The following is a 20,891-nucleotide window of genomic DNA, read 5'->3' as shown; positions in this document are numbered from 1 at the left end:
GGGTAAGACAGCATTAAATAGGCGCCCGCCGCTATTTCCCTTGTTGGAAATAGCGGCAGAGATTGAATAACCCCCATAGAATATTTTCGAGACTATCCAGCCTTGGAATTATACTATATTCTTGTTCTGTGCTTTGGTAATTTTATGTAAACAGTATATCTTCCTTGAACATAAACCTATATTTATTGTATGTACTTCATAAACCTGCGCTCATTGTGATTTCTTTAGATACAATGTCCAGTGATAGCTAGATTTGCCTGACTCTGATTGCAGACTATTTATTTTATTTTTTTATTACCAGTTTCTTATGTAGCGCACACATGTTCCGCAGCGATTTACAGAGAGTATTTGAACACTCACATCAGTCCCTGCCCCAGTGGAGCTTACAATCTATATCCCCTATCACATGTACACTCACACACAGACATTCTAGGGTTAATTTGTTGGGAGCCAATTAACCTACCAGTATCTTTTTGGATTGTGGGAGGAAACCCACGCAAGCAGAATATACAAACTCTGCACAGTTAGGGCCATGGTGGGAATCGAACCCATGACCCCAGCGCTGTGAAGCAGTAATGCTAACCATTACACCATCCGTGCTGCCTGACTGCAGCTTTATTTTTACATTGCAATTTAGATTTGAGTTTAAACACACCCCACTAGGGATGCCAATCCCGGGGCATTTTTTCAATCCCGGGATTCGGGATTGAAAAATGCTCAATCCCGGGATTCCCGGGATCCCGGGATTGGCTTCCCTAATAATAAAAAACACCCTGGCCGCCCGAGCGCTGGGTGGGTGGCAGGGACCGCTGGGTGGGAGGGCGGGTGGGTGGCAGGGACCGCTGGGTGGGAGGGCGGGTGGATGGCAGGGACCGCTGGGTGGGAGGGCGGGTGGGTGGCAGGGAGCGCTGGGTGGGAGGGCGGGTGTGTGGCAGGGACAGCTAGGTGGGCGGGCGGGTGGGTGGCAGGGACAGGGACCGCTGCCGCTGGGTCCCCGTGAGCGCTGAGTGGGTGAGCGGGCGGGTGTCCGGCCGTGAGTGCTGCCGGCCGTCAGCGCTGGGTGGGTGGGCGGGCAGGTGGCCGGGAGCGCTGGGCGGGAGGGCGGGCAGCCGTGGACGTGCGGCTGTGCCCTGCGCAGCGTGACCTCGCAGCGTGACCTCGTCACGCTGCGCACTGCGGGGTATGGGAGAAGCCGGGCAGCGTCTGAGTGCTCAGACGCTGCCCGGCATTAAACTGCGCATGCGCAGTTTAATCCCGAAATCCCGGGATTGGAAATTCCAATCCCGGGATTGAAATCCCGGCGTTTTGGGGGCCAAATCCCGGGATCCCGCCGATCCCGATCCCGGGATTGGCCACCCTACACCCCACCCAAATCTCTCTATGCATCTATGCACCTATTACAGTACATCTACCCCACCTACAGTGCAGCATGATGTTGCCCAGTTTCTGCGTTTTTGCTTTACTTACGAACATTCTGGTTCACTCACAAAGGCAAATTCCTTTTTAAATGGACAAAACCATGTGCACTGCAGGAGGGGCAGATGTCACTTGTGCAGAGAGAATTACATTTGGGTGAGTTATTTTGTTTCTGTGCAGGGAAAATACTGACTGCTTTATTTTTACACTGCAATATAGATCTCGCTTTGAAGTAAAGACCCCACCCAAATCTAATTCTCTCTGCACAAGTTACATCTGCCCCACCCGCAGTGCACATGGTTTTGTCCATTTGAGAAGGAATTTGCCTTTGCGAGTGAACCAGAATAAGGGCCCTAGAGCCTGATTCATGTTTGTAAGTAAAGCAGAAACTGGGCAACATGTGTAATATGTAGGCTACATGCAAAGTAAGCCAGTATTTACCCTGCAATTAAAAGATATAACCCACCTAAAGCTGTTTCTGCTCCTGTTACATCTGTTCCAGCTGCAGTGCACATGGGTTGGCCCAGTTGCTTTGCTTTTTTTGTGCTCTATTTGAATGCGGCTCAGTCATTTAATAGCTGAAGACAAATATTGGGGCCCATTCTGTTGGATAGTGTTGCCTTAGGACACAGGTTATCAAACTTGGTCCTCAGGACCCCACACAGTGCATGTTTTACAGGTCTCCTCACAGAATCACAAGTGAAATAATTAGCTCCACCTGCGGGTCTTTTAAAATGTGTCAATGAGTAATGAATGCACCTGGAAAGTTGAACTGTGTGGGGTCCTGAGGACCGAGTTTGAGAACCCCTGCCTTAGGAGATACAGTGTTGTCTATACATTCCAGTCTGTTCCTTCCTGGCCTCTCAGTCGCTGCACAGAATTCTGAGACAGTACAAAGCTCATTACAGGAGCAAATCCTATGATTTCACAGATGCCCTCTAATCCTGTCAGCACAAATCATACTAGATCAACATGGATTTAATAGCCCAGTGAGTTACATAATGCTTCCATTATCTGTGTCTTTTGTGTATATTTGAATGTGTAATAATTAGCTGAAAGAGAAGGACGATTAAACCATTCGGTTTACACAATAATCCCGGCTAATAACGGTCTATTTTTAAAAGAGCGGAATTACTGAAAGTAATAGAAATGCAGATCTTCCACTGTTATCGGTATCACCGCACTGAACGAAAGGGTTACCCTTATTGCAAGTAACGGGCTGAGACGTTTTTGTAGAAGTGCACAGACAATGCCACAAATAAACACTAGAGGGCACTGTAGACCGTTCAGATGACTACTGTACATCCTGTCATGTTCAAGAATATCAAGCTTGAAGATACAGTAGTCACGGTCACCCAGATTCTTCTGTGGAACAAGCTTCATAGGAAACTTTCTGATTTCACTAATGTTCCTCATAACACTAAATTTCCATACTGGAAAATCCACAATGGGCACAAATGCATATTAGACTGGGAAATGCAAAACAATCATTGCTACTGCAAGGGAAATAACTCATGATGCTACTGTATGTTCTATTTCTGTTACTGAACAATCTGCACCCAGCTGATAGCCCCATGAGGGTGGGGTACAGTATAGGGGTTTTACAGTATGGGCAGAGTGGATCTTTCGGAACTGCCAGTGCAAGGATTTAGAACAGGGGTATTCGACATGTGTCCCTCCAGTTACTGTGGAACTGCACATGCCAGCATGCCCTGCCATAGTGTTGCTATTAGGGTATGCTACCACTGTTGCTGGGCAAGCTCAGATTTTTTGGCTGGCATGTTGAATAGTCTTGTGTCAACAGTCATTGTGTTCATACCAATGTTCCACTGCTGCAATAACCTGGGTTATTGCTGGGTATACCTCGGTCCTGATTTCATGGAAAAGAGAAATTTAAAAATAACCCGGGTCCGGTGATTCTGGTAGCTACCAGGGTCGGACCCTGGAAGGACCTGGGTAACTGTGCAGTGTGAACTGGGTGACTTGCGTCATCCACTCTGGGTGCTGTTAAAAGCCTATAGAGAACTGGAACATGGGTGGGTGGAGATGAGGTCGTCTCCTACTTTCTACGTACCTCCCAGGTGCGCGGACAGAACAGTCTGAAAGGGGTCTACCAGCCAATATGCTGGATTCAGCCTGCAATGTGAAAGGGGTGTGACACAGGTTAGTCCCCTGTTCGACAACCCGGTTAGACCCGGCATTTCGGTGGAAAAGTGAAGTCTCCGAGTGATCAGTCAAACTGGATTGGTGGCATGGTCTTGGTGCCAGAGTGGCCGCCATGTTTTACAGAACACAGATGACAAAATATAATAGCTGAGTAATGGTAGAAATAAGAGGACAGGATTCCCCTTTACATACATTGTATGTCTATCTTGTAAGTAGAACTATCTGTACTTTGTGTTTCTTTGTATCATCACCAGTGACCATACGTAATGGCCAGGTAGAATAATTGCCCATATGCAGTGGGTATGGAGCCATGCATCGCCTAGAGAACGTCCTATTCCCGTCATGATCTCCTTCCGCTACAGAATACATGGTCACATTATTACTAGTGTAGGTGTCTCCCTTCTTTATCCTTCAAAGTCATTGCATTTTTTTTTTAACGTAACCCCTGGTAATCGGAGCTGACACGATCAGCGGGTAGTTACCACTCAGATGTTAAACAGGATAAGTGTCCATCTTCTCTAAGCAGATTAGACAGCTTCACGTGCGCTTGTACTGTAGTGGGAGGCATGGGCTAGGCAGGAAAATGCATTCATACAGGCAGATATCCCACTCTCCCTGTGTAAGTCTGGATATAGGGATGTGGTGTCACATAGTTACATTCACAGAAGCCATACATGTGTGTGTGTGTGTGTCTATCTATATATCTATCTATCTATCATATACATGAGTACTACAGTAACTCATTGGATGTTCTAGGCATTTATTTTGTAATTAGGAGCTGATGTATCAAACTTGGAGAGCGATACAGTACCAGCCAACCCGCTCGTCACTGCTATGTTACAGGCTGTGCTTGAAAATGGTTTGAACTTTATCTCTACCTTTCTCTACTTTATCTCTCCCTAAGGCTTAGTACATACAACCCTAATTTATTTACAAGGCAGGTTTTAAAGGTGAGGTGAGAGGCAGTGTTATAAAATATATATATATATATATATTTTAAATTAGGTTTGTCCATATCCTATATACAGTAATATATTTCAGAATTGGGCCCTTAATGTAATTTTCATCCAATCCATTTTACAAACATTTAAATATACTAAGCCTTTGAGAGGGATAAAGATGACTGAGATAAAGTAGCAGGCAATTAGCTCCTAACTGCCATGTTGCACTCTGGGGTAAACTTACTAAGATGGGATGTTGCCCATAGCGACCAATCGGATTCCACTTATTTATTTAGCACCTTCTAGAAGAAAATAGATGGAATCTGATTGTTGCTACGGGCAACATCCCATCTTCAGTAGAACTCCCATCTTTGTAAATGTATGTTTGAAAAAATAAGAGCAGCTGATTGGTTGGTTGGTAATTTACCTTGACCACTGCATTGGAGTACCTGTAATGTAATGTATGGCCCTTTCTCGCATGGCCCTTTCTTCCTATACTATGGAGTGTGTTACGTTGTGTGCACCAGGCCCTGTGTTATCAGTGAGTATACGGTGTTAGGAGCTGGCATATGCCGCTGATGATATCCTCCCAGTTGGGGGATCTCGCAGAGCTACCTGTTAGCAGCTTAACTCCAGGCACTTTCAGGTTAATCTTCCAGTGACTGCTGTGATTTCTCATTCCACAACAGGGCCTGGATCTAGCAGCTGACACATACGCTGTATTACCAGGTCTTGCGTGCGACATAGACAGGCATCATGTAAGCTGTTCCTGAGACCATACCTCAGTGCTGTAGGTTGGGAACTAGTTTGTATAGACCCATTCGGTAGGTGGGCTGTCAGCTGCAGTCAAACCGCCCAGTAGGCAGCCTGGGATAATGGGTTACAGCGAGAGGGTGGGGGCAGAGCTTTGCAATGGGAAAACTGGAAGTGGCATGAAGGAGTGCGAATAATCACAGATGATGATCTCTAGGTAACGGGGCCTACACACGGGGAGATGTGCTGAGCAATGCTAGATCGATCGATCAGCACACAGTGATGTGTCAGCTCTGTGTGTTGAGCGATCTGTCAGGGCCAGTGTTCTCCGGTGAGATGTGTCAGCGCCGTGTGTTGAGCGATCTGTCAGGGCCAGTGTTCTCCGGTGAGATGTGTCAGCGCCGTGTGCTGAGCGATCTGTCAGGGCCAGTGTTCTCCGGTGAGATGTGTCAGCGCCGTGTGCTGAGCGATCTGTCAGGGCCAGTGCTCTCCGGTGAGATGTGTCAGCGCTGTGTGCTGAGCGATCTGTCAGGGCCAGTGTTCTCCGGTGAGATGTGTCAGCGCCGTGTGCTGAGCGATCTGTCAGGGCCAGTGTTCTCCGGTGAGATGTGTCAGCGCTGTGTGCTGAGCGATCTGTCAGGGCCAGTGTTCTCCGGTGAGATGTGTCAGCGCCGTGTGCTGAGCGATCTGTCAGTGCCAGTGCTCTCCGGTGAGATGTGTCAGCGCCGTGTGCTGAGCGATCTGTCAGGGCCAGTGCTCTCCGGTGAGATGTGTCAGCGCCGTGTGCTGAGCGATCTGTCAGGGCCAGTGCTCTCCGGTGAGATGTGTCAGCGCCATGTGCTGAGTGATCAGTCAGGGCCAGTGTTCTCCGGTGAGATGTGTCAGCGATGTGTGCTGAGCGATCTGTCAGGGCCAGTGTTCTCCGGTGAGATGTGTCAGCGCCGTGTGCTGAGCGATCTGTCAGGGCCAGTGTTCTCCGGTCAGATGTGTCAGCGATGTGTGCTGAGTGATCTGTCAGAGCCAGTGCTCTCCGGTGAGATCACTGATCCTTACCGGCGATGCTAACATAACAGTAACATATCAGTGACATTCACGCTATGTTACCTACCACAGGGAAACACTTGCACACTAGGGTTATTTGTTTTGTCGGGAGTCCAATAACCTACTAGTATGTGTTTTGAATGTGGTTGCATACCGTAAAACCTGGAGGATCCCAACGCATGCATGGGGAGAATATACAAACTCCACACAGTACAGGCCCATTGTGGGAATCGAACCCATGACCTCAGGGTCAATAGGGTTGTGATATAATAGATCTACAGTATCTACGTAGACAGTCAATAGGTCGACAACATATGATCGACATGCATTCGGTACAAAAGCTCGACATAATTATCGACACAAGTTTTGGGCCACATCTTTTATACTCCGTGTTATGTGACCTCCATCAGTACAGACGTGTACCCTTGTTGACTCGCCGCGCTTCTGGTCACTATTCCCGCTACATTCCCCATAGATGCTCACCTGGGTAGTCAATCAACCGAATGCTGGTAAAACATGTGATAAACACACAAAAAAACATGTTTCGATCATTTGTGTCCACCATTGTCATGTCGACATATTGATCGTCTACCTAGATATCCTAGCTCTATCATCTGTACACTGCTGATGGGTAGTAATGCTAACCATTAGGGCAGCCATGCCGCCCATTTTCACTAACCTGAAGCATGCCTGTACCATGTATAGATGGGGGACTGTACACCTGGAATTTGGAAATACTAAGGGCCAGATGCACTAAGCTTCAACAGTGATAACATGGAGAGTGATAAACAGCCAGCCAATCAGCTCCTACCTGCCATGTCACAGACTGTGTTTGAAAAATGTCAGACAGGAGCTGATTGGCTGGCTGTTTATCACTTTTGAAGCTTAGTGCATCTGGCCCTAAGACAGTTGAGGACAGACATGAGGAAGCAGTGGTGGAACGCGCAGCTACACAATACACAGTTACCGGAGCCTGGTGTGGGGCAATCCTTTGGGCAGATGTTATGGTCCATACATATGAGCGGTCCAGCTTCTGTGTGTGATTTCACATAACGCGCAGCTCAGACTCTCTGCAGTATATGAGGATCGTAGAATTGGTTGTTCACATTCTACACCGCAGGCTTAGTGGTAAATGTACTGAGAAAGGAGTTCTATTAAAGATGGGATGTTGCCCATAGCAACCAATCAGATTCTACTTCCTATTTATTTATCACCTTATAGAAGATAATACATAGAGGCCCTTATTCAGGTTGATTCGCCCCCTGCATGTTCGCTCAGGAGAGCGATGTTTTGCGACTGCGCATAGTCAGTTATGCGCATGTGCAGCCGCTGTTTGCGAGCAGCCACGGCGAATGGATTATTCACTGGAGCTCGCACACATCAGCGGGGGGCGGGGCTTTGTGGGCCAGGGGCGCGTCTCGTGTCACATGGCTTATAGAGGCTAGTTGTATGAGGACACATCTGTACTACAGATGGGTCCACGGTCTTCTGTGGCACCGGCACACGAGACGACCATTGTGTTATACTGGTGAACATTTTCAAAGCCAGATGATAAGTTGAGCGGCTATTGAGCAAATTCTATTCCACAGGTTATCGCTGATGAATGTGTTTCTTTCATTTCTTGGGACGTAAGGTCAGTTTTGCTGTGGGAACAAGCGCTGCGAGGAAAAGGAAGGCCTGAAAAGTTGGGAAGTGAATTTTGGCTACTTGGAACATGGAGAGAAGCGGAACGCTCTTGTAAAGCTGAGTATGTCGTCTGCCTTGTCGTGTCTTTCTGATGGCAACTCTATAGCAATGCCCAGCTGGCAGCACTGGTTGGGGTGGGGTAAGCAGGACAGCATCCAGGTTACAAGTGCACAGTGACAGCAAGGTCCTGTATGGCTGGACAAATCCCAGCAGCCCAGTGGCTAATGGCAACCCGGACAAGGGATCTACAGCAAAAAAATAGAACACCATGAGGTCGACACCATGAGGTCGACACCATGAGGTCGACACCATGAGGTCGACACCATGAGGTCGACACCATGAGGTCGACACCATGAGGTCGACATGCAAAAAGGTCGACATGCAAAAAGGTCGACTTGGGTTTTTTCACTGTTTTTTGGCCCGATTGTCAACATGGACACAGTTTGAAGTGCACCGCATCACCTCGCATCACTTGTTGCGCTCACAATGCGTCGGGCACGGTGCCTCGCTGTGCTCTGCAAACTATTTTATTCTCCCTCCACGCCCTAGTGGATGGCAGGGCATGAAATAGCGCCTGTTGGCACATGTCGGCTCAAAAAAAAAAAAAGTGGAAAACCCCATGTCAACCTTTTTGCATGTCGACCTTTTTGCATGTCGAACTAATGGTGTTGACCTAATGGTGTTCTCCTAATGGTGTTCTATCTTTTTGCTGCAGATCCCTTGTCTGGATACCTCGCTAATGATCCCCCTATAATCTACTGCAGAATCCTAACTTTAGGAAATTGTTTCACTTGATGACAGTAGAACCATCTTGCAGTATATGTTCCTTAAAGATTGTACTGGCTATTAGATTGACTGACTAGCTTCTGAATTCAACAGTAAATTGCCCTCTCCCATGCTCCTACATTATATGGAGGTTCCCACACTCAGGAGCAGATGTATTAAGCCTGGTATAGTCAGGGCTATTTTTCAGCAGGCTCCAGCAGGAACTGAGGCCCTTATTCTAGTTCACTCTTTCTGACAAAATATTTCCTAGATGGACAAAACCATGTGCACTGCAGGTGAGGCAGGTGTTACTTGTGCAGAGATAATTAGATTTGGGTGGGGTTTTACACCTGCCTCACCTGCAGTGCACATGGTTTTGTCCATCGAAGAAATATTTTGTCAGAGTGAACTAGAATAAGGGCCACAGTTCCTGCTGGAGCCTTTTGAAAAATAGCCCTGGGTATAGTGATAGAGTGGCGATAAGGCACCAGCCAATCAACTCCTAACTGTCATTTTTCAAACGCATCTGACTGGCTGGTGGGTTAACACCTTCCGCTTTATCAATACATCTGCCTCTCAGTCCTCAAGGCACCCTAACAGAGTTTGGGAAACGCTGCATCATAAGAAGGATTGCAGATGTGACAATAATAGGAACTACAGTATTAGTGGTGCTTTTATTTTATTTTTTGTGTGAATATTTTCATTTCACCAAATCGACCATATAAATATACATATTTCTTGCATTTAAAGGCTTCAGTGTACCGTAGAAGCTGCAGAATGCACGTAAAGTAACATCAGCTTCTGTGTGTCACACTGTACGTGCCCTGATTACACAGGCATGACCTAGTAACCCCTAGGAAGGTTTTACACGGTAACGAATATTGCATAATGTACTAAGTGCCTTTCTGCCCTCCCAATAAAAGTCTGATTGCTGCATTTGTGAGTAAGATGAAAATTGACGTCTTGTATGAAGCCAGTCAGACCATTGGATAATTGCCGTAGGGGCTATCCAATCATATTCCACCTTCCAAGGTGGCACCCTTCCCCTAATCAAATCTCTGCAGCCTATCTTTGTCAGATAGAGTGGTTAAACATGACGACGGGCGAGTGGAAACGCCCTGCACATAGTGACATAACAAATATTATGAACAAGTGTATTAAAGATTGAATCCGAATCTTATTCAGTTATGCACGAGATCTATTACTCCTTTAACACCATATTTTGTTGTTTTAGAATTATTTTTGGTACTTGTGTATTATAGCGGCGCCCATCGCATCGCATACCATAAGGATATCGCGCGATATTGTACAATGTCTATCAATTTTAAAATTGTATGACATTGTGTATGGCATACAATGCGATGCGATTAAAAATTGTGTAAGCACCCTAACGGGTGCTTACAATGTGAAATGCACCCCCATGCCACCCCCCCCCCCCCCCCACTATAAACGTGAACCCGAAGCGTGGCGAGCGGCGGCGGTACGCGTCCTCCGACCTTTTCATACCCCCACTATCCACGTCGGCATGGAGTTGAGAATAGAAAGTGTGGCGAGCCCGAAGCGTGGCGAGCGGACGCGGATACCTTTACAGGTATCGGCGTCCCCTCACGGGCTTCACAGGTATGCGCGTCCCCTCGCGGGGCTCGCCACGCTTCGGGCTCGGTGGCTCGCTGCGCTCGCCAGACTTTCTATTCTCAACTCCACGCCGACGTGGATAATGGGGGTATGAAAAGGTCGTAGGACGCGTACCGACGCCCCTCGCGGGCTCGCTGCGCTCGCCACGCTTCGGGTTCACGTTTATAGTGGGGGGTGGCGTGGGGGTGCATTTCACATTGTAAGCACCCATTTGGGTGCTTAAAAGCACCCTTTAGGGTGCTTATACAATGTTTCATCGCATAGGGGGCAAAAATCGCGTCGCTTCGCATGCCATCGGGTGCATGGCATGCGATGTGATAAAAACATTGCGCGATGTACATCGGGGGCGCCGCTATAATACACAAGTACCTTATTTTTATATTTAAAATTTAGTATGGTACTTATGTATTATCTGGGCTCCCATGTTAAATGCACCCCATTTTTTCATACCCCTACTATCCAACTATGCATGGAGTTGATTTTATATAGTGTGGCGAGCGCAGCGAGCCACCGTGCCCGAAGCGTGGCGAGGGGATGCGGTCTCATATGAAAAACGGGAGCCCAGATATTACATAAGTACCTTTAGTATTTTTCTTTTAAATGTGTTTTACTAGTATAGTTCCTTTCAGTATATGTAATAATCAATCAAAATGCAATGTTTGATAGTTTACGATGCAGTTTGTTCTATTTTGCATAGGAATGCAAACTAATTTTGTTCCAATCCATTAGTAACAAAAGAGATGGGAAAAAAAATCTATTAAGATCTGAGGCACATTGCAGTATTTTATGTTCATTTTAGTCCACTTTATCCACTTTACCCAGAAACAGATGTGTCTATATGGGTTTGTGTCTGTCAGGGTATCTCTGTCTCCCTCCACTGGTCGACCTTATCTGTGTCGACATAACGACTGTATACCGTCTGTCCACATTAAATGATCAGCTGAGGATTATTTATGGAACATTTGGTGCCAAATGGAAGTACGCTGCCTTTTGTGTTTTTTTTTTTTTTTTTATAAACCCCAATTAAATGTGTAATTGCACAAATTTATGCTTTCCTAATAAGAATGCTTGATACAGTATATTATGCTTCTTTTATGCTTCTCGGGCATAATGGTCACTGAATAGAACAGACCAGGAAGAAGCATTAAATATTACCATAACAAGATTTGTGCATAAGCTGCTGCAAAACTAACAAATGCTGCACTTCTTATTACAGGGCTGTGTCCGGAGTGTTCGTACAAACTGAATTTCCACCATAGGTATGTTACGTTACTCTCACTTTGCACTTTGCACTTTGCGACGCTTGCTATCTGGATACAGCGGCAGCTGCTGTGGCTGGATATTGGCTGAACTAATATTCTTTTCAACCCACTGAGGGCCTGATTCCGATGTGCAGGGCCACCCATTCATTGGAACCAGTTTAAAAAAAAAATAACATGCGCCTCCTGCAGTCCTGCGTATCTCTCCAAATGCTACCATATAGTGAATGGCTATTAGCACTCTGATTGGTAGATGATGTTGACCAATCAGTATGCTGAAAGACTTTTATTGGCTGCAGGATGGGGAGGCTGGTAGAGAATGCTGCAATATCGCTCTGACTGTGTGACCACCATCGCTATGATTGCGGGGCTATTGGCGGCTGCCCATTGTGCCTATATGTTAAGATGGCCTTGCCGATGTAGTTGGCATTGTACAGCATCAGGGAAGCGGCTGTGCAATACTGTACAACAAGTATCCAGATCCTAGACTTTGCACACCTACAAAACGGGGAGCAATACATCCCCATTATGTGTTCCGGTTCCAAACATCACAGCATGTCAAATTGTGCAGACCCCAAACCATTGGTTGAACTAATTAGGAACATACAGAATCTGTGCCTGATTAAAGGTTGTAGGTGCCCTAGGATAATACACATGTAGTTCCCCTTGTAATGCTGCTAAACACACGTGTATGGGCGCTCGGGTCTCACTTTTCATACTGCCCATGTGCATGTAACAAAGGTTATACCACTGGCATGTGGGATCTAATGCTTGTGGCGTGTGAAGGAGACTTTGGCTTCAGGCTGCCCAGCTGGTGCTGTAGTCATACCTCCCAACAGTCCCGATTTTATCGGGACAGTCCCGATTGTCAGGGCCTGTCCCGCTGTCCCACCCGCGGGCGGCAGTGTCCCGCGGTGTGGGGGGGCTGTTGGGAGTCCCCCCTGTCAGCTGCTAAGGAGCGGGGAATAAACGCAGCCAGGGGGCTGGGGGCATGGCTAGAGGCTCACAGAGCCTCTGGGTCATGCCCCCATAGCGGCAAAATGGGGGCGTGGCCTTGCGGAAGAGCCGCGAGTATAGGCCACGCCCCCATAAATTTCAACGCGCCTACGGCGCGCGGTGGCAGCGTCCCGCATCCTGGACTGAAAAAGTTGGGAGGTATGCTGTAGTACAATGTACATAAAGTAATGGTCCCATCAGTAAATTACATAGGCACAGCCATCTGCCAGTCACCTTAAGAAGTTTACCACCACCACCACCCCCTCCCCCCGGACGGGTGATATCTGACAAGCATGGAGTAAATTAGGCCTTCATTTTATTCCTCGGCTGTCACCTACAAGGCGCCCCCCCTCCAGTCCTGCTGCCCTAATCAGCCTATTGGTTAATCAGGAACTGTACAGAATACTGGTCCAGCTCACCAAATGCCTGATAACATTGTGAGTGGTCACTTGAAAGTAAAATTGTAATATTATACAAAAGTATTAAGAAAATGCTCTTGAACAATAACGTCATTGATTTTGGAGTGTTTGGTTGCAGTACCCTCCATGGCCAGCATTTATTTTGGCGCTATTGCCCTGGTCACAGGCTTAACGTAGTACAAGAAAACCTTGCTGAATATGGCCAATATATTGCATCATCGTCCAGTCCATCGTTGTAAATCTGTTGGAGAACCTTTCACCGTACTGTTTGGAGATTGAAAGGAACTGTCTAAATAGCAGCTGTGAACTATAACATGTATTTGTACAGTAGTTACCTATGTAACAGTTTCCATGTCCCAGTGCTTTGGGATTACTAGTGTATAACCTTGCAGCATTATCCTAGAATTATAGGGCCATTGCCCTTATCTGTCCCAGTGCTTCCAATAGGACAACAATACGTGACCGCTCATCAGTGATTTACAGAATGAATCTGAAAGTAAATTGAAATTTAAGCAAGAACCGTTATCCCATTTCTGAGAGCTAATTGTTACCAAAATAAGTGTTGGTATTGATCATTAGTATAAATTCCAGTCAGTGGTAATGCTGATATGGGTTCCGTGGTGCTGATTGACCTTCGCCTCCCTCTTTGGGATTTGTCAGGTTCATAACCTCACCTGCATGTACAGCACACGGACGTATCTCCTTCATTGTTCTGTATTCACAGGAGGCGAGAGGTCCAGCCAAAGACTAAGAAAAGAAAGAGGTCAGGAGATGCAGGAGAACCTTCCAGGAAGAAGGCTAAAAGATCCCGTAAGAAAGGGAAGGATAAAGGTAACAGTGACGGTCACTGGGATGGCCGGATAAGTGGAGTAATACAGTTTGGTAAATCAGCTGTTGATCATATGAGAGGCCATAATGAATCATGTTTAGTATCCTGTCCATATGGTAAATGCCGCTGTGTGCGTTGGTTATAGTATAGCGGATCGAAGCCGTCCATATCAATCAGGTTATGGCTGACCACCCTTATGGGCCCCACACACAGAGAGATTTGTGCCAGAGATTCATAATGGGAGATTCAGCGTGAGAGATTTAAAATTTATCAATTTAAATGATGGGTTGGAATAAAACTTGGGGGAGTGTCATAGGACACGTCACATTGGTGCACTAGATAAATAAAAGTTGGTGGTATAGTGCCCCCCCCCTTAAACGTTAGTGATATAATACCCCCCTCAAATCACCTTGCATTGCACCCATACTATGTCCTGCAATAAGGATACACCTTAGCCAGCACAGACCCTACACTGCAGCCACAGATCCAGCAACCTGCCCAGCACATACCCAGCCAGCACAGATCCAGCAACCTATGCAGCCAGCACAGATCCAGCAACTTGCCCAGCACATACCCAGTCAGCACAGATCCAGCAACTTGCCCAGCATATACCAGGCCAGCAACCTGCCCAGCCAGCACAGATCCAGCACATACCCAGCCAGCACAGATCCAGCAACTTGCCCAGCCAGCAACCTGCCCAGCACATACCCAGCCAGCACAGATCCAGCAACCTGCCCAGCCAGCACAGATCCAGCAACCTGCCCAGCACATACCCAGCCAGCACAGATCCAGCAACCTGCCCAGCACATACCCAGCCAGCACAGATCCAGCAACTTGCCCAGCACATACCCAGCCAGCACTGATCCAGGCACATACCCAGCCAGCACAGATCCAGCAACTTGCCCAGCATATACCCAGCCAGCAACCTGCCCAGCACATACCCAGCCAGCACAGATCCAGCAACCTGCCTAGCACATACCCAGCCAGCACAGATCCAGCAACCTGCCCAGCACATACCCAGCCAGCACAGGCCCAGCACATACCCAGCCAGCACAGATCCAGCAACTTACCCAGCATATACCAAGCCAGCAACCTGCCCAGCACATACCCAGCCAGCACAGATCCAGCAACCTACCCAGCCAGCACAGATCCTGCAACCTGCCCAGCACATACCCAGCCAGCACAGATCCAGCAACTTGCCCAGCACATACCCAGCCAGCAACCTGCCCAGCACATACCCAGCCAGCACAGATCCAGCAACCTGCCCAGCCAGCACAGATCCAGAAACTTGCCCAGCATATACCCAGCCAGCAACCTGCCCAGCACATACCCAGCCAGCACAGATCCAGCAACCTACCCAGCCAGCACAAATCCAGCAACTTGCCCAGCACATACCCAGCCAGCACAGATCCAGCAACTTGCCCAGCATATACCCAGCCAGCAACCTGCCCAGCACATACCCAGCCAGCACAGATCCAGCAACTTGCCCAGCACAGATCCAGCAACCTTCCCAGCACATACCCAGCCAGCACAGATCCAGCAACCTGCCCAGCACATACCCAGCCAGCACAGAACCAGCAACCTGCCCAGCACACACCCAGCCAGCACAGATCCAGCAACCTGCCCAGCCAGCACAGATCCAGCAACCTGCCCAGCCAGCACAGATCCAGCAACCTGCCCAGCCAGCACAGATCCAGCAACCTGCCCAGCCAGCACAGATCCAGCAACCTGCCCAGCCAGCACAGATCCAGCAACCTGCCCAGCCAGCACAGATCCAGCAACCTGCCCAGCCAGCACAGATCCAGCAACCTGCCCAGCCAGCACAGATCCAGCAACCTGCCCAGCCAGCACAGATCCAGCAACCTGCCCAGCACATACCCAGCCAGCACAGATCCAGCAACCTGCCCAGCACATACCCAGCAACCTGCCCAGCACATACCCAGCCAGCACAGAACCAGCAACCTGCCCAGCACACACCCAGCCAGCACAGATCCAGCAACCTGCCCAGCCAGCACAGATCCAGCAACCTGCCCAGCCAGCACAGATCCAGCAACCTGCCCAGCCAGCACAGATCCAGCAACCTGCCCAGCCAGCACAGATCCAGCAACCTGCCCAGCCAGCACAGATCCAGCAACCTGCCCAGCCAGCACAGATCCAGCAACCTGCCCAGCCAGCACAGATCCAGCAACCTGCCCAGCCAGCACAGATCCAGCAACCTGCCCAGCCAGCACAGATCCAGCAACCTGCCCAGCACATACCCAGCCAGCACAGATCCAGCAACCTGCCCAGCACATACCCAGCAACCTGCCCAGCACACACCCAGCCAGCACAGATCCAGCAACCTGCCCAGCCAGCACAGATCCAGCAACCTGCCCAGCCAGCACAGATCCAGCAACCTGCCCAGCCAGCACAGATCCAGCAACCTGCCCAGCCAGCACAGATCCAGCAACCTGCCCAGCCAGCACAGATCCAGCAACCTGCCCAGCCAGCACAGATCCAGCAACCTGCCCAGCCAGCACAGATCCAGCAACCTGCCCAGCCAGCACAGATCCAGCAACCTGCCCAGCCAGCACAGATCCAGCAACCTGCCCAGCCAGCACAGATCCAGCAACCTGCCCAGCACATACCCAGCCAGCACAGATCCAGCAACCTGCCCAGCACATACCCAGCAACCTGCCCAGCACATACCCAGCAACCTGCCCAGCACATACCCAGCAACCTGCCCAGCACATACCAATCCAGCAACCTACCCAGCACATGCCCAGCCAGCATATACCCAGCCAGCAACCAGCCCAGCACATACCCAGCCAGCACAGATCCAGCAACCTGCCCAGCACATACCCAGCCAGCAGAGATCCAGCAACCTGCCCAGCACATACCCAGCCAGCAGAGATCCAGCAACCTGCCCAGCACATACCCAGCCAGCACAGATCCAGCAACCTGCCCAGCACATACCCAGCCAGCACAGATCCAGCAACTTGCCCAGCCAGCACAGATCCAGCAACTTGCCAAGCATATACCCAGCCAGCAACCAGCCCAGCACATACCCAGCCAGCACAGATCCAGCAACCTGCCCAGCACATACCCAGCCAGCACAGATCCAGCAACCTGACCAGCACATACCCAGCCAGCAGAGATCCAGCAACCTGCCCAGCACATACCCAGCCAGCACAGATCCAGCAACCTGCCCAGCACATACCCAGCCAGCACAGATCCAGCAACCTGCCCAGCACATACCCAGCCAGCAACCTGCCCAGCACATACCCAGCCAGCAGAGATCCAGCAACCTGCCCAGCACATACCCAGCCAGCACAGATCCAGCATTCTGCCCAGCACATACCCAGCCAGCACAGATCTAGCAACCTGCCCAGCACATACCCAGCCAGCACATAGCCCAGCTAACGGTCAGCACATACCCAGCCAGCACAGAGCCCAGCAAACGGTCGGCACATGCCGGTGCACCGGAGCCATCATTGCCCAAGCTCCACTCCTTGCAGCGTTCACTCAGCTGCAGGGGCGCTGAGGCGGAGTGCTGCCAGTGCCCGGCGGTACTTGTGGTTCTCTCCATGTACTCACCTGCCGGTAGGAGCTGGCTACGGCGTCATGGGGGCTCCGGGCGGCTGAATGCTCAGAAGGCCTTCTGAGCGACCATAAGAAGCAGGTCTGTTATTTATTATGATCCCGCGGGGCCGCGCATCCCTGTCGCTGTGTGGTCTACACACAGTCAGCCAGTGATTATGTGAAATCGCTCAGAAAGTGGCTGAAGATCGCTCTGTGTGTAGGCTCCTCTAGTCTAGTCTAGTTGGACTCCTAAAGATAGTCAACTACGTCTAGATCGACAGTAGCGGAAATTAGACGCCAGCATTCAAGCAATGAGTGTGGCCAGCGGTCACATGGTCTACGTGAGTTTTTACGTTTTTTTTGGTCCACTAGACAGCTGGAATGCCCAGTTTGACCAACATTATCTTCCAAAGTGTCTACATGTTAAAGGCATAACAGAAGCTCAGACTATTGTAGGAGAGAACTATTTTGGTGATATTACCACTAGAGTTAAGGCGGAAATTCATTTTATGTTAAAACCAACCCACTTTTGTCTTTAAACTAATTCCCGCTTTAAATCTTAGTAATTCTCCCGCCAGAAACCCACAGTGCCCCCAATTCACATTTTCTTTTTTTTTTTTGCACCTGATCCTTTGTGTTACGGTGACAGCATTACAGGTCATTGTCATTATGTCTGTATGATGCTGCTGATGTACACATTTTTTGGAGAACAAACCATAGAGTACAACACCAAGATCAATGATCCTTCCGTGGGTGCCGTCCATGTAATTATACAGTAAAGCTGGCCATACATCAGAAAGATCGATCTTAAGATCGGTTGCGCTCATGATTGTGTACAATTTCCCTTGAAATCCCCGGCAGTCCTTGGTGGTTTTTGGACACACAATCTACACACAATCCATCTTACAATCCGTCATACAATCCATCTGCTGTATGATTGTGTACACAAAATGTGCACACAATCTGCATACAATCCATCATACAATCAGTCATACAATCCATCTGATGATTGATTGTATGATTTTTGTACACAAGATGTGCACACAATATGCATACAATCCATGTTACAATCAATTGAGATTGTATGATTGGGTACAATATCTTTCTGATGTATGGCCACCTTAATCCCGGGCCATATCCACACAGGTTGGCACACCTATGAGTTGTTATACTGTACGGTTATACCTTCTCTATGGTGTCTTAGAAGATCCCATGTAGTAGTAGTAGTAGTACGTTTATTTATAAGGCGCCGCAAAGTGTCCGCAGCGCCGTACATAGCAAACAAAAAAATTACGAGGTAACGTACAGGGTGTGTTGAAAAATACAGTATAAATAGGGGTATAGCTGGTAGAACTAAAATCAGCATCAGTTCAGAAGTAGGTGTCAAAATTGTCGAGGAGACTGAAGATGAAGTAGAGGAAGGGAAGAACAGGACAGGAGCACAGGTGAGGTAAAGAGGTAGGGTAAGTACGTGAGGAAGGAGGGCCCTACTTATAAGAGTTAACATACTAAAAATAGGTGGGTGGACGAACGAAAAACAATAGGATAAGTAGGAACGGAGGGGAACGGAGGCAGGATAGGAGGATCAAAAGAGGTTAGGAGGAGGGATAGGCTAGTCGAAAAAAGTGGGTTTTAAGGGAGCGCTTGAAGGAGGTAAGGGAATCAGAAATCCTGATGGGTGGCGGGAGGTTGTTCCAGTGCAGGGGGGCAGCGCGAGAGAAGTCTTGGACACGGGAGTGGAGGAGGTGATTAGGTGAGAGGTCAGTCGGCGGTCAGTGATGGAGCGAAGAGGACGGGAGGGAGTGTGGATAGAGATCAGTGAAGAGAGGTAAGGAGCGGTGGAGGAGGAGAGAGCCTTGTAGTTGGTGGTGAGGAGTTTAAAGAGAACTCAGAAAGGAATGGGGAGCCAGTGAAGGGGGGGGGCGGAGGTAGAGCGGCGGGAGAGGAAGATGAGCTCCTTAGGTGAGTACCTAGAACTATTGGAACACTGACACTACTGTAGCATTGTGACAGCCTGCCTGTTGTATCCTTGTGTGTTCTGTGTTTATGTCATTAGACCAAACTTGTGCTGGCATGTGTGTATCAGTATAAAGCAGCACGGAAGGGTTTACCTCAGGGGTGTCCAAACTTTTTGCAATGAAGGCCAGATTTGGTGAGGTGGAAATGTGTGGGGGCTGACCATTCAGCATAACATTCTTTAAACCATTAATCAGAAGACTAAAAAAATAATTTGTCTTACCTGCTCTAATTTGAAGGGTGATAATGAGATCTTGACTGCAGTATATAGGCCAGGTTTGGCTCAAATACAGTGGTTTTGATGTGCAAGATGGCAAACAGCCTGTGCCCACATTCACTGTATGTCCCCAAGCCTTCCCTCCATTCACTGTATGTCCCCCACAAATAACCTCATGTTGACTGTCGACCTTCCAACTGTTGACCTAATTCTTGCGTCGACCTAATGACCGAATCCTCTTTTTTTTGTTATAGTTTTTGTATTTTATGTATCTGCATTAACCCAAAGATCTGTGCCCTGTGGTTGTAGTTGCATATACACATGGCACCACTTTGTCCCAGTTCCAGGCAGGGGCCTGCCAGACCTTACTGACCTGTGCGTTGTTTGTATCCTCAGGGAGAACTTTGCCCCTTTATGTAACCGTTCCGCTGACTGTTTTGTTCCCCGCTCTCACCCTTGTTGATATTGATAAAGGTGTTATTAGGTCCTGTGAACTCAGTAAACTATTCCACGAATCAGGCTGGATCGCAGGAGTACTAGATCTCTCTATGTGGGACAGCCATGGCGTCCTGTGACCGTTTTCTCATCCACTGTCCTCTGTTTCAGCTGTCAAATTTAAGTGGGAGTGAAATATAGAATTCTATTAAATCACTTTTGGAGGACTTGATACCTTCCAAATATTATCATCTGTGTTTTACTTTCCATCTCCTTTTATTGTTCCTGACAGTTATCCTAAAACTTCTATTAGACATGGGGCCGATTCAGTCCTGATCACTCCATTCGTCCCCGTCCCTAATGGTCGGGGTTTGGGCATGCGCAAACCCCCAGAGCAAACGCCTTCAGCGAGTTCCACACGTTCAATCCCTGGTGGGGGCAGCAAGAGGCTGGACGCAGGAGACTGCTTAGCGGTGGCATGTCATCAAGGGGAAGGGAGGAGGCAGCGATTGGATCTGACTCTGCCTCCTTCTTATAGTGTAAACGGGACCAGCGTTGTTCGACCCAGGTTACTCCTGTACACTGCCCAGCAACACAGGTCCGACCCGGGTAAAACCTTTCTTTTAACCTCGGTTGGAATGCCGGTTTGCTGGACCTGGGTTTTTCCTTTGACCCGGTTATTTGTGCGGTGTGGAAGGGGTATTAGCAAGGGGCGTTTTTCTTTCTGTCTGGGCGACGACTATCTAGTCGCAGGCA

At 48.7% G+C, this 20,891-nt stretch overlaps 1 protein-coding gene across 2 annotated transcripts in view; it reads left to right on the top strand.

The window, feature by feature from the left end:
* The window catches only part of LOC146009219 (protein FRA10AC1), a 64,544-nt gene that overhangs the window by 38,009 nt on the left and 5,644 nt on the right, over positions 1 to 20,891 (top strand). The window contains exons 9-11 of one of the 2 annotated variants that reach the window (XM_083149367.1): positions 7,951 to 8,064; positions 11,620 to 11,662; positions 13,802 to 13,908. In XM_083149367.1, coding sequence (XP_083005493.1) covers positions 7,951 to 8,064; positions 11,620 to 11,662; positions 13,802 to 13,908 — 264 coding nt within the window. The remainder of the gene's footprint in view (positions 1 to 7,950; positions 8,065 to 11,619; positions 11,663 to 13,801; positions 13,909 to 20,891) is intronic. The other variant, XM_083149369.1, reaches the window with a different exon arrangement.

Source organism: Crinia signifera, chromosome 6, assembly GCF_055691185.1.
Source record: "Crinia signifera chromosome 6, ASM5569118v1, whole genome shotgun sequence".
In the NCBI taxonomy this organism is placed as follows: Eukaryota; Metazoa; Chordata; class Amphibia; order Anura; family Myobatrachidae; genus Crinia; species Crinia signifera.
This window is presented reverse-complemented; position numbering and strand designations above follow the sequence as displayed.